This window comes from Leptosomus discolor, chromosome 6 (genome assembly GCF_034619465.1).
Source record: "Leptosomus discolor isolate bLepDis1 chromosome 6, bLepDis1.hap2, whole genome shotgun sequence".
In the NCBI taxonomy this organism is placed as follows: Eukaryota; Metazoa; Chordata; class Aves; order Leptosomiformes; family Leptosomidae; genus Leptosomus; species Leptosomus discolor.
In genome coordinates, this window is record NC_141396.1 from 38,002,038 (window position 1) to 38,018,396 (window position 16,359).

At 50.4% G+C, this 16,359-nt stretch overlaps 2 protein-coding genes across 2 annotated transcripts; both read left to right on the forward strand.

The window, feature by feature from the left end:
• Nucleotides 1-188: 188 nt before the first annotated feature.
• PPA1 (inorganic pyrophosphatase 1) lies at nt 189-11,400 on the forward strand. Its single transcript, XM_086467500.1, has 12 exons — nt 189-252; nt 468-532; nt 3,057-3,110; nt 3,545-3,664; nt 5,218-5,304; nt 5,600-5,726; nt 6,244-6,371; nt 7,891-7,976; nt 8,201-8,270; nt 9,423-9,462; nt 10,191-10,487; nt 11,374-11,400. Exons 1-11 carry the CDS (start codon nt 189-191, stop codon nt 10,220-10,222), a joined length of 873 nt encoding a protein of 290 aa, XP_086323626.1. The 3' UTR covers nt 10,223-10,487; nt 11,374-11,400.
• SAR1A (secretion associated Ras related GTPase 1A) lies at nt 10,928-15,873 on the forward strand. Its single transcript, XM_086467501.1, has 7 exons — nt 10,928-10,974; nt 11,374-11,448; nt 12,594-12,713; nt 13,203-13,268; nt 13,880-13,983; nt 14,413-14,544; nt 15,199-15,873. Exons 2-7 carry the CDS (start codon nt 11,391-11,393, stop codon nt 15,313-15,315), a joined length of 597 nt encoding a protein of 198 aa, XP_086323627.1. The 5' UTR covers nt 10,928-10,974; nt 11,374-11,390; the 3' UTR covers nt 15,316-15,873.
• Nucleotides 15,874-16,359: the final 486 nt, after the last annotated feature.

Sequence of the window (16,359 nt, forward strand, 5' to 3'; positions counted from 1 at the left end):
AGCTGCCCGCCGCGCGCCCGCGCGCCCCCTCCCGCCACGCCGCGCTCAGAGAGGGCGCGCGGCAGCGCGGCTAGGCAACGAGGAGTGAGTGTAGCGCCTGCGCACTGCGCACCCCTTCTGCGGGGCGGGGCGGGGGGGCGGTTCGCGCCTGCGCAGTGCGGTAAGCCGGCGGGGTTGAGAGCGGCGCGATGGCCGGCTACAGCGTGGAGGAGCGCGCTGCGCCTCACAGCTTGGAGTATCGGCTTTTCTTCAGTGAGTGCTCACCGCTTTCCTCTCTCCCTCCCTCATCGTCCTCCCGGCACGGGGGTTGAGCTTCTCTGGAGGCGCTGGGGGAAGACACCGCGGCCTGAGGTGCGGCCCCCCCCCCCCCCGCCGCCTCCCCTCACCTGAGGCATCCCCTCAGGGAGGGCATGGCAGGGTGTCCCCTCGGACCGGGCCTGACTCGCCCCCCTCCCCTTGCCTTGCAGAGGACGCCGCCGGGCGGTACATCTCCCCTTTCCACGATATCCCTATCTACGCGGATGCCGGTAAGGTAAGAAGGGAGAGGGACCACCAAGGCAGGTGGCTGGTGTGTGGCCCTGTTGGCTTGGGGCCGGTGACAAGAGCAACCGCTGGAGCTCTGGACCTGAGCATTGTGGCCGTGCTTCTCAGGGAGTGTGGTCCTGCAGGCCTGAAACACCCGAGGGAGGCTCCCGGTTCCTCACTGCTTCTCGGCGGGAGCACCTAATGGAAGTATCGCCAGATCTTGCAAAGAACGGGTGCCCTTTTCTCACAGTCTGGGCCTCAGGTAGAGCGATGTAGAAGAGGATGATCTTATTCTCATACTCGTCTCTGAGATACAAATGATTGCCTTGAACTTACCCATGAGGTCACATGAAAGAGTTTTGGGTTAGGAAAAAGCAGTTTTCCATTTAGCTAAATATCTACATCCACTCCGATGGAGGTATATGTTTATGCTGCATGATATTTCAGGCTTGGGTTTTGACTGCAGTAAGGCCGCTTTGTGCCTGCAGTGTAATCAGCTGTGAGGATGTTAAGTTCTTGTGGTAGGAGCTCCTGGGAACCTCTTGCCTCACAAAAAGTGCAGGTGGGGACCCTGCCACCTGCAGTGCTTTTACATCGTGCCGGCAGCCAGCAGTTAGTCAAATTAGGCTGTTCTGAATCGCTGTCTAAAGTGCTCCAGCTCTAGGAAATCGAGACAGCTGTGCTTCAGTCCTCACTGCATCCTTTTTCAGTGGTGACTCGGGCTATTTGCTTATGTCCCTTACCTTTGTTTCTCGTTTCTTCTTTTAACATACTAAAAAGCTGTGCAGCTTAAGAAACATAGTGGATGAACTGTTCTAATGTTCGTGATTGAGGTGTAATTTGGAGGTAGAGGGTGTTTATGGGAAAGGAAAAGAGTGTGCAGAATTGAGAGATAAACTTCTGAAAGGTTGCTGGTTGAGCTTTGAGGTGCAGGTGTTGTCAGAATATGCTCTGGGAAGTCTGAGGTGGCTTTTGCCTGCTCAGAAGAGAAAAGCTGGATTGCAGTCATCAAGGACAGTGGCGAAGCCATTCCTGTGGCTGACTGGGAAAGCAATTTTCAAAAGCAGGTGACTGAAAGGTAACTTGGAGAAGGAAAATCCAGATAATGCCACGCTTTGCCGATGCTTGCAGAACAGGGGAGGGAAGAGCAGGGGAGTGCTGGGTAGCGGTGAGGAGGGTTTTCATGGACTGGTAATGATTAACAAGGGAAACTGGACTAGTGGTGTGCCTGCAGGTGCTTAGTGCTGCTTGCCAGAGCCCCTGTGCAGCTAACGCTGCTCGACAGCATCTCGGTGCCAGGTCATCAAGAGAAGCAAGTATCACTGATGGTCACAGTCCCCGACCTTACACAGTCGTGCTGATCACGTTAGACCTCCTTATGTTGCTGGAGTGCCTCTCTGCAGAGATTTTACTCATTACTTAACAGGTTCATTACCAGCTATGGTAGGGAGCCCAGCTTGGAGCAAAAGGTTGCCTTACTCTGTCTGGGCTCCTTGATCTTTATCCTTAGACTTCTAAGACACTGAGAGGATTGCAGGGTGGTTTTTTCCAGTCTAGGGCTGGGATGTGCTGACCTGATCTGTACCTGTGTGTCTTGGCATTGAGAAGGAATGACCTTGGGCTACTTGCTGGGGGACAGATCTACCAAGGCAGATCTATCAGTTGGACTAGAAAAACTGCAAGCCCAGCAAAGATGCACCCCTAATTCGTCTTTCCTTGCCTGAAAAGCCATAAGCACCCTGCCTAGCCTGTTCTGATTGCCTCATTCCTTTCCTCGAGTTACTTACAAGTAAAAATAAGGTATACCTTTTTACATATAAATTGCAAATGAGCAGTGACCCCTTGCAATTGAGGCAATGCAATAAACTTCTTTAGGGAAGGGTGTGGGCAAAGTCAATGAGGTAACAGCACTCATTGCACAATAACAATCTAATTATGGTGCAATACAGGTGCGAAGGATTTTGTAACACTAATACTGCTTAATGTAGGGATTAGAAACCTTGTCGATGTTAGGGAGCAAGGTTTGACTTTTTGTTAAAAGCCATAATCTCTTCAAAGAGCAAATGTTAAGGTTCAAGCGTGGAAAAGCTTGTTTACTTGAAGAGGAGACTGACATTGAACTCTCAAAGAGTCCTCTCAGCCCAGCTGGAGTCAACAGGAGATGTTTTCAAGCGTCACCTGTAAACTAGATACTGCAAGATGTGGTTCTGCATTTCTCCCCCACATCTTTATCCTTGCACCATGCCGTTAACAAGATCTGCTTTTACAGGGCTGTTGGCTGGGGGAGGGGGAGCTTGAGCATCTTTCCCTGCTTCAAGACAGACTACAATATTTGGAAGTGATGTTCTCGGTCATTCAGGATATGGGACTTCTGTCAGCTGTATCAAAACTGGCACTGGGAAAAACAGGGGAAAAATAAGTTAGGTTTTTCACGCAAACTGGCTGGTTTTCATGCTTACTTATGTGTGTTACTTAGTGTAAAGTGTGATCTTGAGATTCCTTCCCGTTCACTGATATTTTACTTTCTTCAGAATGTCTTCAACATGGTTGTGGAAGTACCTCGATGGACAAACGCTAAAATGGAGGTAACTATATCGCAGTTCCTAGCTTAAGTGCTTGAGCTGACTAGTCTATTAATCTTTGGCTTTGCTGATTCTCTCCTTCTCAATTGCACCTCCTGAATCAGAGTGGTTTCCTACTTCTCATGTAAATACTTGCTTAATACTAGGGGTCTAGTGTGGAGGCCAAGACTTGCAGAAGTTGGAATAACTTGGTGTTTTTCTGTAGCTTCTGATTAAAGCATCTTATGGCTCTCAACCCCATGTTTGTAGGTGCTGAGAGCTATTCCCAGGAGGTGGCAATGCACTGGGAAATGGAGTTGTCCAATATCTGCTGTTGGCTTCAGGGCCAGCTCCTGGTTTCTTGCCTTGTCAGTTAGCACCCAGCTTTGTGAAGAAAAAAATCACTTGTTTTTTTCTTAGAGTGCAAAGTAGAGAGATTTATGTAACTTTTCTTTCAGATTGCAACAAAGGATCCCTTAAACCCGATTAAGCAAGATGTGAAAAAAGGAAAACTGCGCTACGTTGCTAATGTGTTTCCCCATAAGGGTTACATCTGGAATTACGGTGCTATCCCACAGGTACTGTGACTTGTCTCAGTGGCACATCCTTTCTGTTGGGGAGGAGAGAGGATGCTGTGTGTGTGTCTCTGCCACTGTATTAATAAGCAAAAGGTCAGCTGAGAGTCTGATCTAGAACACAGCACTTGCAGCTACATATATAAACTTGCTAATGAAGAGAACCTGTCAAGAAAGTGGGGTGCTTAAGCCCCGCTTGCTGTCCAGGGTCTAAACCGCACAGGTAGGCTAGCGTATTGATGTGGTGGATGGTAGTATATGCCCTGATCTCGGTGTTGGATCCAGGAAAGGTGCTTGGCAGTCCAGAGACTGTGCGAGGCAGGTGTCCGCAGCTGCGCAGACTTGCTTGCTCTGAAACAGCTGGCAAGGTGGTGACACCTGGACACGTGCTCTTAACTGGTGGGTGACTGCTAGATAAAGAGGAACTTTGAGCAAGGGTGTTTGCCTCTGGTGTTCTCAAAGGTCTGAATTTCCTTTAGAGAAAGAAGTTGTCAGTGACAATTCACAGGGAAGCACACTGTATTTTTTAATTCTAGTTTTGATAGCAGTGCATGTTGAGTGTTTTCTCCAACTGGCTTAAGACAGTGTTTCAGACGTGAATTGTTTTCTGCTCGGATGGATTCTGGAGCCAGTTTCTTTGCACAGAATTACGGCTTTTGAAGCCTTCGCTCAATTGTGTGTAAGTGGATCGAAGATGTCTATTCATCGAGGGCAAGGGACTGAACTTAGCGCTTCTCTGTAGAGAAGTGTGATAGCGATTGTGGAGAGTCCTTTAGCTCCAACCAGGTCTCAGTACATCTACCTGGGTGCATCACAAGATCTTGGCTGTACTAGTCGTGTCCTGGCGTGCAGAGATTTGGGAAGAACATTCCTTCTTTTTATACCTCAACGACTGTAGAGCTGGGTGCTCCTTATGGTGCAGGTGGGCGCAGTATCCTCTTGCTCTTGATCAGAAGGGTGTCTTAAGCAGCTGTTGTTCTTGGGGGCATAGCTGAAATGCCTTCTGGAGTCCTGTCTTTTGACTTATTCTCGCCGCTTAGGTGAGATGCGCTATGACACTGTGTGTGACAGGGTATGGACCGCTGCATTCTTGTCCCTGCTCTAGTGTAACGGCATGTCTTTTAATTGTTTAATTAAAAGGGAACAATACACCCTGTCTGTCTTCCAGCTCTGTTGGACTGCTATCTGGAGTTCAGGAAACTTCTGTTAAGACATGAATAGAGATAGGAACAGGCAGGCAGCCAAATCAATGAGTGTTCTTTATAGATGTGAACTTCACCTTTATGCAGCTGTGGAACAGAGGAGGAAGTCTGGAAAATTGTTGAAAAAAGGTTTGTCAGTGGGAGGGAGCAGATAAGACATTTTAACTGGGATTCCAACTGCAGTTTGCAGGCACGCATGAAATAGTAGCCCAACCACTAGACCTGAAAGCAAGTGTGAAGTGGGCCATCATCTGTACCTTCGAGGCAATTGTATGCCTGAAATAAACTTGCTTTTTCTTTACTCTTGAAACCTGAGAGTTTTTATTCCTGTGTGGGGTTTGGGTTTTTTTGCAGACTTGGGAAGACCCAGGTCACAAGGATGAAAATACTGGCTGCTGTGGAGATAATGATCCAATTGATGTGTGCGAAATTGGAAGCAAGGTAATGCACTCTAAAGGGTAACTGTCTTTTGAAACGTGTAGTTAATGTCTGTGAAGTCAATTATTCAGAGACATTATCCAGTTCCTACCTCCTCTACCTTAAGAATGTGATGTTGTCCTCTGCTGCCTCTGGAGGTTGTTGATGAGATCTTACAGCGCAAGGCTTGTGAACCGCTGATAAGCGATAGCTGATTTCATGGTACCGAACTACTTGCTGAACTCTCTCAGCTTGCGGTGTCTCCTGTTGTGCATTCCTGGGATGCAGGGTACAGACAACAAGGTCTTTGTCCTTGCAGGTCTGCTCTCGAGGAGAAGTCATCAAAGTGAAGGTGCTGGGCACGCTGGCACTGATTGATGAGGGAGAGACAGACTGGAAGATAATTGCTATCAATGTTGAAGACCCTGAAGCAGACAACTATAGTGGTGAGTAACAGGAGGGAGGAGCAGGCTTAGACCTTCCCTTTTTCCACTGAGAGCCTGCAGGAAACTTTCAAGTCAGGACATGGGCTTGCTGCTTCTGTGCGACGGTATTAATCAGGTGTGATACTGGAAGGACAGCAGGAGGGGATGTTATCAGTCCTATAGCAAAATGTTTTACCACTGTTTATTCCAAACTGGGAGTCCTCTGCACAGCCTGGCTTCTTGAAGAGGATGGCTGTACAACCCATCCTCTGAGTGGAATGAAAGGGATTGTCCAGCGAGTCTCTAATCCAAGCATTTTAAATGTGTCCATGCTCCTGGGGGCGATCGGGGTATACTGTGAAGATGAAACAGCAGCTTTCCTGTGTGAATTATCCACTTTATATTACTGTAACCTGTCTGAGATGTTGCTAAGGCTACTTGAGGAGGGGCTGAAAGAGGGGCAGCTCAGAAGACCAGGGTAGTAGCTAAGTAACTTCTGTTACTAGCTCTGGCTAACAAACCTTTTCTCCCCGGCTAGATATCAATGATGTCAGAAGGATGAAACCTGGATACTTAGAAGCTACAGTGGACTGGTTCAGAAGATACAAAGTACCTGATGGAAAGCCAGAAAACCAGTTTGCTTTCAATGGCGAATTTAAAGACAAGGTAGGATTGCCTTTCTTCGTTTCTATGAGCGTGCAAAGGCACGCCGTCCCAAGACTGAGCTCAAGGTGCGTGGGGACATGAAGGAGTAGTTGCTGAGAGAACGTATTTCTACAGAGCTGCTGATAGCTGACTTTGTTATTCCTGCTGGTTTTCCAGCCTACCGTTCTGCTTGTTTCCAGCCCAGTGCTTGCAGGGATGCTAGGAGAAAAAGCAGAGGGGGTTATCAGCCTGCTGCTGTTGGATATTACCAGTTGTGATTCTAGATGACATTCATGTGGGGTCACTTCAGGGCTGGGAGCCTCCGTGTCAGAACCAGGACGGAAAACACCACGTCTGTTTGCTCCCACTCTGGAGCTTGACATCACCCTTTGCCTCCCTTGCTCACTGGGTTTGTTCCACTGCAGCCTGGTGCAAGTTGAAGTTAACTCGGGAGTTAAAATGCTTCTTCCTTCAGGCCTAAAGTGTTCAGTCACGCCCTTTGAGTAAGGCTCTGCCTTGGCAGCATTATTCTTCTGCCTTTTCTCTGGGTTGGGTCAGATAACTTACTGCTCCTGAACGGGTGAAATCCTCCTTCTGTGCCCTCCATCCTGCCAGTCCTGATGTGCCATGATGGGTTAGCGAGGTGACTTAGGTCCCAGAGCTCCAGAGGTGGTGCAGAGAAGGGGAGGGCCAGCAAAGCCTGCAGTGGGAAGGGAAGGAAAAAGGGTAAGGGGGCTAAAATGGATGTCATGTGGCACTGGGCTTGCCTCCTTCGACTGCAGCATGGCACTAGGTTGGGTGGGCTGGGACATCTCACTGCACCTCAGGATGGGTGAAACCGGAATCGAGGCCAAGGTGGAAAAAGGGGACAAAGAACCTAGCACATGTTCCTGCCGTGTTTTGTTTGGCTCCGTGTGGTATCAAAGCAGGATATTTAGTGCTTGGTGTTCATGCTGACAAAGTTGTGTGTGCTTCCCCCTCCAGCTGACAGGTTAATGCTTCAGCGTATACAGCATATACTGTCTTTTTTTTTTTTTTTTAAGGAAAAAAGCTGTGATATGCTTGGAAGCAGATTCATTTTTAAATAGTTGTGAAGCTATATTAGGTGCGTGTCTCTGTCTTGGTCTGCACAGCACCTGAATGATTTGCCTGGAGTGGAAGAAAGCTCGCAGATAGGTCGGGATCAACTGGCTGCTGGAGATAAACTGAGTGGGAGGAGCAGGGGGGTGCTTTTATAGTATAGCACTGGTCCAAGACTGAAATATCTGTGTTCACTTTCTCTTGGCATCTCTAGGTGACCTTGGCATATCCTCTCATCATGAAAGTAAAACAAGCTGTATTGTAAATTCCCCGTTGTTTCAGCTGTTGTTCCTGCAAGGCGCAGTAATGGAAGAGGTCTCTTGGAGTCTCTTCCAGAGTCAGAAACTTATTTAAAGTCAGCCTATAAATGCTGGCCTCTCGTTCCATGTGACTGATAGTCTGGAGAAGGTGATCTGGTGCTTACACATAACATGATGTTTGTTCTCATCTTCAACTTCAGGATTTTGCCGTGAACGTCATCAAAAGCACTCATGAACACTGGAAAGCTTTAATAGCAAAGAAAACTGACGGAGGGGAGATTAACTGGTAGGTTAATGCTTGTGGCACTGTGCCTGTTCCTTTCCCCTAAACAAATAACCCTGAAACTTCCTTTCCTGAGCAGTGACGTGCTTTGTTAGCTGCTGGCTGTCTCCGCAGGCCTTCCCCTTCAACTTGGCAATTCTAATAGCGATTCTTAGTATTCCATTATTTAATACTCTTGGGTGAGAGGCTTGGCTGTCATGTTCTCACAAGCGACCTATCTCTTCTAGCACAAATCTGACTGTGTCCAACAGCCCTTTCTGCTGCAGTCAAGAGTGTGCAAAAGCTACTGTGAATGCAGTAAGTACAAATTTGATTGTCCTAACCCCAACGTTAGTATCAGGCAAAACAATACCATTTGTGTGGTACCGTGAGCCGACCTCTCTGTGCGAGTCGCACATCGTATGCTCAGAATTTTGTGGGTGACAGAACATGGCACCTGTTACTGGTTAAATAGGATGGATGTGGAGCAAGCCAGATGTTCCTCTGGAGGCTTGTCCTTTGTCATCTGGGAGGTTGAATCCAAAACAGAGTTTGCCTGAAGGGCTAAACTTCTGAACCATAGCTTGGCTGTCAGCTGTTCAGAGCGTGTTTAAATATTTGGCCTTCCAAGTGCTTCACAGCACAGGTCACCCTTTGAGAAAAGAAAGGCTAATTCCTGAGGGCCTTGCAGCCAGGGGCCCTGCATTCTTTGCAGTGAAGAGCTTGAAGTTCCCAGTGTGGTACTCCTATGCAGTTTCAGGACTTGACTGCACCTCCCTAGGCTTGTGAAGTACAGCTGTTGGCAACTTGAAAGGGCATGGAGGAATGGGACAAAAAAATCAAAATTCAAGTGTTGTCTTGCTGTACAGAAATGTGACTGGAAACTGCAAGTCTCTCCGTAGCCTTGGAGAGACGTTTAAAACCACTGTCTTGGTTTGAAAAGTGCTTGTATCCTCTGGTGGTATCCAAATTACTTGTTAAGTTTTTGAAAGTGCAGCCCTCACAGAGAATGTGTCACTAGCTGGGGACCCTTGTCTGTCTTTGGTTGTTAAGTATCAGGGGAAAGCTCTTCAGAGGAGTTTTCTGGGATTCCTTTGTACTTCTATTCCACCATCACATCACAGGTTTAAAAACAGCAGCCTGCCTGCAACCATACAGACGCTGGAGCGGTAACTGCTTGTGGTAAGAAGCAGATGGCACTGTAGCCTGCGCTTAGAGCCAAGCACCTCCGGTGTGTGGAATGTCTATGGAATGAGGAGTCTGTGGGGATGACAGGACTCATGCTGCACTTGAGCTCATTTATTCCTCACAGCTGACTAGCACTGGCTGCCACAGACCAGCTCATGCTGCTTAGATCTTAAATGGTGCTCTGTAAAGACTCGTGCAGCTCTAAATGGTGTCTAGAGAGCTTGAGGTGTAAGGTCAACCTCTGTCAACAGCTGCTGCCTGGTGATACACTTCTCGTTTCAGGCACCACCGTGTAAAGCTGCCAACCCAATCCCACCTGAAGGTAAGTCTCAAACCCCACGTTTACATTCCAGCACTAAGTGGAGACTTCCTCAAAGGGATTATCAGTAGGAAAATGAGGGTCTTAACTGATGGCTGGGTGTGACTCTAGCACTAGGAGAAATGAAGGGCTTCATTGGACCTAACCTGTGTCAGTAATGCAGTTTAATTCCTGAATAACATCGGCTGTTGCCTTACTTCCTTGTCTGGGTATGTGAGGTGGGTAAGCAAGCAGTATGTAGGAGATCTGAGGTGCCATGGTTTGCCCCAGAAGAGATGAGGTTTATAGCAGGTTCTGAAAGAAGAGCACTGCAGAGGACTGAAGTGCAGCAATAGAACCCACAGCTGTGCGGCAGAAAGAGGAGCTAGGCTGTCGTTCCCAATCTCTTCACGGGTGATAAATCTGTGAAGAAATCCATGTCTTCCATGCGGTCATGGGAGTTGGGAGGTAAAATGACTTTGCCTCCCTGAGTCAGCTGAGCTGGCTCTGGCTTGCTGTCCTCACCTGAGCTGAGTCATGTGTTGACCGAGTGAGGGTGACTTCTTCAGGAAAACAACCGCAGGTCAACAGGGCTGCGCAAGAACCCATTGGGGTGCATGGCAGAGTTGTTGACAGGAGCGGGAGGAAGGCCCTGTGCTGGAGATGACACATGCAAGTGCCCTGTGACTACTTAATAAGTGGGTGGCTAACTGAGGACTAACCCCCTCTGGGTTTCTTTCTGCCCCATGCAGTTGACAAGTGGTTCTACTACGAGAAGAACTAAGGACTGAGGATGGGTGGTGAGACAGCTGTGTCCTTCCCACTGAGGTGTCGCCACATGCAGGAATAGAGCAGAAAAATAGCTTCAGTGTCAACAAGAAGTCCTTGCCTGTTACTTTGCCGATTAGAATTGTGTATCTAGCAGTGACGTGTCTGCTGCATCAAGGTCTGGTGGAGGCTGGAAGACATAATTTATAAAATCAGAACACCCTGCTTGTGCATGGTCGTGCAGTGTACTTTGTAAATCGCAACTGAGGATCGCTCACCTGGTACGTGTAGGGACGCTAGAAATAAAAACTACTGAAACTGAACGCTGTGGGGCTCCCTCTCCTTTCCCTCCCTGTAACGTGGCCCCGGGGCCGAGAGGTGAACAGACGACTTTGTGCTGGGGGTTTTGAAGGGATCAGGGCAGGATTTACCGGGTAATGCGGTATCGTGTCCCTCGAAGAGGGACCCTTGACTTGCGCAGCGAACCCGGCAGCTCTGGGGCTCGGAGCGGACCCGCTGGGCGGCGGCCTCGAACCCGGGTCCTGCCGAAACGGGGTGGTGCCGCCGCGGGGCGGGATCGGACCCGCGGTGCCTAGGCGCGGCCGCGCGCCGGCGTGGCGTCAGACGCACGGCCGACGTGGGGAGCCAGCGCGGCGAAGCCGCCGGGCCGGAAGGAGGTGGGGCGCGAAAGACGACGTATTTCCGGCGGAGAGCTGGCGGCTGCCGAGGAGGGGAGTTGGTGGCGCGGCGGCCCGGGGGCAGCCGGGGGTGAGCGGCGGCGGGGGGCGACCGGGCACCGGCGGGGAGCGGCGAGCGGGGCGGCGGGGACCGGGCGCGGGACAGCGGCGGCGGGGGGTGACACGCAGGCAGGGCGGGGGCGGGGCGGGGGTAGGCCGCAGCGCCCGCCCTTGAGGCCGGGGCAGCCTGCCCCCGGTCCCCCCTCACCGCGGCCTTCCGGGGCCCCGGTTGGGGCCGGCGGCCGGTGCTTCTGCTGCCCGGGGTGTGTGTGTGTGGGGAGGTCACTAGCCCGGCGAAGCGCCGGCCGGGAGGGGAGCGGGACCGGCTGCTGAGTGACAGCGCCCGGCGGGGGCGGGGGGCAGGGGGCAGGCAGGCGGCTTCCGTCCAGCGCTGACGCCTTTAACTCGGGTTTTGGTTTCGTCCCCGCAGGCGATTAATCGTCAGCGATGTCTTTCATTTTCGAATGGCTCTACAACGGCTTCAGCAGCGTGCTGCAGTTCCTGGGTAATGCTGCCTCGCCTTGGCTCTCAGGCCGCTCCGCTCGGGCTGCCCCGGCTGCCCCTCACTCGGCTTGCCCCGTGCCAGGTCACTTAAAAGTTAGCAATTAGGGCGCGTCTCCTGCGACGGTGCCCACTGGTACGGAGCCCTGCGAGAAAGCTGCAAATCAGCAAAGGTTTTTTTACACGAGGGGGAGAAACTTTCCAAACACTTGGAGGCGTTTGGCTCCCGCTTCGTCTTTCTCTCACCGCTCAGAAGCACAGGAGCAGCTGGGCTGGTGCCCCCTTAGCCCTGGGCAGGCATGCTGATAGCCAAGGAGGGAACTCCCTCCTCATCCTCCCGGTACCTGAGTGCATCAGCTCCGCCAGAGCTTGCCCTTGCAGCTGCTTGGCTTGCTTCTCCTCAAATTATTGCTTCCTGGGGGAACTGTCGACCCCTGACTGACACCTCCGGGTTGAAGGCTCTGTGCGGAGGTGCTGGCCAAAACATTGCCTGGTCCGGGGTGAGCTGCGCAGCCCTTTCCCGAAGGTGATGGGGAAGCTTCTCCTGCCGGAGCTGTCATTCCAGTAGAGGTCCTTGCTGGAGGATGGGGTGCTCTCTATCTGGAGCGCCTCGCAAGGGGCAGGGAGGGATGAGAAGAAGACCTCTTGGAAACCGAAGGGAACTTTCCTGTGGTAGATGTGTACCTAGAAGTGGAAAAAAAATCAGTTTATCAAAAGAAAAACATGTGTTGTTTCATGCTTTGCACTTTTTCTTCAACAACTTGCTGCTGGTTTTTACGAGTTTATTCAGTTTTCACATTTAAATCACCCTTTGGGGCGACAGATTGATCCGTAACTGCATCAGTGATACTTTGCTGCACGCTCTTCTGCTAGGACGTATCTGAGAAAAGAATATGTTACTCCTAGAAATATGAGCTCAGAAAATATCTACTGTTGTAGACATTGCGTTGTGCTGCCTGGGTAAAAGCCAGTTCAAGCCGCGCTGGTTTTCCCCTGCTGTTCAGTGTCCATACTGGAAGCACTGGAAGGTGGCGGCGTAGCTCTGGGAGAGGGGTTCATACGTAGACGGCAGCAAGCGTGGCAGAGTTCCTGCTCACGTGCTGCGGTCGGCCTGCTGGAGTTCTCCTTGCTTGTTTGTTTTCCTTCCAGGTTTGTACAAGAAGTCAGGAAAACTTGTGTTCCTGGGCTTGGATAACGCAGGCAAAACCACTCTGCTGCACATGCTGAAAGACGACAGGCTGGGGCAGCACGTCCCGACGCTACATCCCAGTAAGTCTGAGAGCGGCTGAGCCTCATGGCGTGGGGTTTCCCCCTTAATTTTGGGGATGCTGCGCTGAAAGGTGCCTCAGTGATAGTTCCGCCTTGAGTCTTAAAGCGGCGCACCTCAGGGCATGGCTGCGTCAGCCGCCCAAGCAGAGGTGCCTTTGCGTTTCCCTCTTGAGTATAAAAGGGAGAGCCCGAGACCTGCCGTGGTTCGAGTAATGCGACGTGCTTCTCCTGCAGGCGGGAGTGAGTTTCTAATGAAAAGTGTAATAATTGTGCTTAAGTGGAAAGGGAGGAGAAATTACCTTCTCCCGCTTGCGATTTTGTGAAACAGCTCCATTTCAGTGGCTCAGTTTTACCAGAGAATCCCTGAATTCTCCAGGATAACTTACACGAGGAGGGCGTGTGTGTGACGGTAACACAAGTCCCCAAGAAACTGCGGATGTGACGGTTGCCTTGTTTTCCTGCAACATAGCCCATATTTTTACTTTTCAGCATCAGAGGAGCTGACGATTGCTGGAATGACCTTTACGACTTTCGATCTGGGCGGACATGAACAAGGTAAAAGGGAAGTTGCTGAGTGGGAGGCAGCGAATGAGGTGAATTTTCTGATTCCTGTGCCGTTCTCCAGCCACCATCAGAAAAATCCACCAAAAAAGGGACACTGAACAGTGCTAGCAATTAGCAGGACCTAATTATTTATTGCCTGCAGTTATTTCTGGAGCAATACGTGAAAATAACCTCCTGGCTCTCACATACCAGTCGTTCAACACTTGCACTTAATTCTGGCAGTTTGGAAAAAAAATGCTGCTGGTTGACGCCCTGCTGCCTGAAATATTTTTAGCTGTGAAAGACTTTAATGTCGTAGGCTTATTCTTTTGAATAATTGCTGAATTCTTTTTTTCTTAGACTTTCTAGAAGTTCTAAGAAAAGGTTTTCTGCCCCTCACCTTTTTTTTTTCATGCCCAAAAATATTGGAAAAAAGAGACCCTGGCTAGAAAGGCAGCCTTGGTTGCCAAGGCTTACTTACGAAAGCAGAGAGCCTCAGCTGGTCCCTTCACCGGAAGGTCTTGGGTTGCCTTGAGGAAATGGTAACAAAGAGGGTGGCTCCTTTTTGGGTGTAGTTTTCCCATTGCTTCAGGTGGGTGGTGTTTGTCGCTTCTGTGTTCCAGCTCGCCGGGTCTGGAAGAACTACCTGCCAGCCATCAATGGGATCGTCTTCCTGGTGGACTGCGCAGATCACTCGCGTCTTATGGAATCCAAAGTTGAGCTTAATGTAAATTTGCTCCCTTTTTTCCTTCCCCAACACCTCCAAATAGCTAAATTATACATAATATTCTTCTTTTGCGGGGCTGGAACTTGCGCACAGTGCGTTTTGAGAGGCTCGTGCTTTGGATTGGCACTTCCAGCGTGCCTTTAGCGGCACCCAAAGCATGTGCTTGCAGAAATTTGCATGTTGCTTTATGCCAGGACCAGAGCAGTATGGATTTATTTTGGATTTATTTATTTATAAGTATGCTCTCCCAGAGCTGGAGAAGGTTTTTGACAGCTCGTGGATTTAGTTCTGAGAAACCTTTCTGGAGAGATGAATTCTCCACACCAAAACCAGCCCCCGTTGGTCACAGAGCTGAAACACAAATATTGTTCTTCAAACGATGAATGTTTGTTCTGCCTCTGCGTAACTGTTCTTCCATCTTGCATGCAGGCGCTAATGACAGACGAAACAATATCCAACGTGCCAATCCTTATCTTGGGTAACAAAATCGACAGACCAGAGGCCATCAGTGAGGAGAAACTGCGGGAGATCTTTGGGCTCTATGGACAGACCACGGGCAAGGTAGGGAGGCCAAATCTTGTTTCATCCACGAGCGAGGGAGGGCTCGCCTGTCTCATTGCAGAATGAGGCTCTACCCAGAAGCTATCTGAGGTGTTACTGTGAATTTGTCCACCATATTGGCCAAGCTGAATCATTAATAACACCCTCGGGCAAGTTTTGAAACCGCAAAACGCGTTACCTCTACAACAGCTGGGTGTCTAGCTGGTGTTTTAACACATTGTCTGGCTCTTCTGGTTCTGTTTCTCTGCGTTTCCGTCCAGTTACCCATCTCATAATTTTTTCAGTGTTTAAAACCAGTCAGGTTAGAGAGAATCGAGAAATGCTGGGTGGCGGTGGTAAAACAGCGCAAGGCTGCTCTTGGCACTAGCTTACCTGCCCAGTGACGATTGCTTCGCGCGTCACACTGCCGCGTGTCGCTGGTACATCAGGCTGTGCCTCGAAAACAGTTTGCTTCCCTATTTCCAGCACCCATTCTCCCGCACTGCTGGCTCTGAAAGTCGTGCTGGCTGGTCCTTCTCACGAAGGGGCTGGCACACGGCCAGGAGAGGGGAAGCTCCGCGGGCCAAGGGGGGTTTCCCGGACGGTGGTGATGGGATTGCCGGTTCCCCGAGGGTGGCAGGGACGCGGTGCTAACTCCTCTCTGGATTTCCCCAGGGAAACGTGCCACTGAAGGACCTGAACGCGCGCCCCATGGAGGTGTTCATGTGCAGCGTGCTGAAGCGGCAAGGCTACGGCGAAGGCTTCCGTTGGCTATCTCAGTACATTGACTGACATTTGGACGGACATAAGAGTTTTACTCCTCTGGACTGATCCTGTTCACAGCTTCCTGTGGACTTTTCTATTAGAACGTGGAAGGCTTTCCAGCCGCGTACTGGCATTGACCAAGAGACTCCTGGTTTTCGGCCGCCCTATCGCACAGTGGTGACACAACTCTTTTCCACGCGGCGGGGAGACAGCACCGTTCTGCACGTGGGTGCAAGTTGTCCCTTTCAGTTCGGTTACAGCGGGGCTGGTGTGATCTGGGAAGTAATACTCTGCGCGCTGCACTGTAACAGCTGAAAAAGAGAGCACGTCTCACCACTGTGGTTAATTGACTTAAAAAAAAAAAAAAAAAAAAAAGAAAAAGCAATTCTATTTTTTAAAGAAAGTGTTAATGTAAACAGCGTCCCTTCTAACTTTTAGTTTAACGTTCATCTTGTTTAGTCCAGAGTTCTGGTTAGGGTTTTTTTAAAAATATATTTAACAATATTTAGATATTTCACAAATGGCTGAACTGAGGTATCACGGTATTAGAAGTCCTCAATAAACGTAGCGTTTGGGCGTAACCGAGCTGTAGGGTGGCTGTGCTGTGTCGCGCTGACCGACAACACAGCGGGCACTGGTGCGACCAACGGCTGCCATCCCAGCCGCCTTCCTTCACGGGGATTTCTGGTTTCGATGTCCGGTTCCCCCCAGCCACGGGGCCGGACTCTGGCGTTGAACCCTCTCCAGTGAGAACCACAAAGCCATTTGGGTCGTCGTGGTGTGGAAGCGTTTGGCGTTGGCATGTGGTGGGGTCGTTGGTGTCGGCTAAACCGCTTTCTTTTATACTCGATGGACTTTTTTTTTGTCTGATTTTTTCCTCTCTGAAGTTCCGTTCCTTCCTGGCCCTCGTTTTCGGTTCAATAAAGACGAGTCTGTCTCCGCCAAAGGGGTGGCCACGACCCTCACTGGTGAGCACCGCTGCCGAAATGGAGCCTGCTGCGAAATGGCCACGGGCCTTCCCGCTGGCGGGGGCCTTCCCGCTGGCCGAGGCCTGCCGAGGCCTCTCGCGGG

Coding starts and splice junctions, on each gene's coding strand:
- PPA1 (XM_086467500.1), top strand. CDS start 189: ATGGCCGGCTACAGCGTGGAGGAGCGCGCTGCGCCTCACAGCTTGGAG. Junction 5,305..5,599: donor TGTGCGAAATTGGAAGCAAG/GTAATGCACTCT, acceptor TTGTCCTTGCAG/GTCTGCTCTCGAGGAGAAGT. Junction 9,463..10,190: donor CAACCCAATCCCACCTGAAG/GTAAGTCTCAAA, acceptor TGCCCCATGCAG/TTGACAAGTGGTTCTACTAC.
- SAR1A (XM_086467501.1), top strand. CDS start 11,391: ATGTCTTTCATTTTCGAATGGCTCTACAACGGCTTCAGCAGCGTGCTG. Junction 12,714..13,202: donor CGTCCCGACGCTACATCCCA/GTAAGTCTGAGA, acceptor TTTACTTTTCAG/CATCAGAGGAGCTGACGATT. Junction 13,269..13,879: donor TCTGGGCGGACATGAACAAG/GTAAAAGGGAAG, acceptor TCTGTGTTCCAG/CTCGCCGGGTCTGGAAGAAC.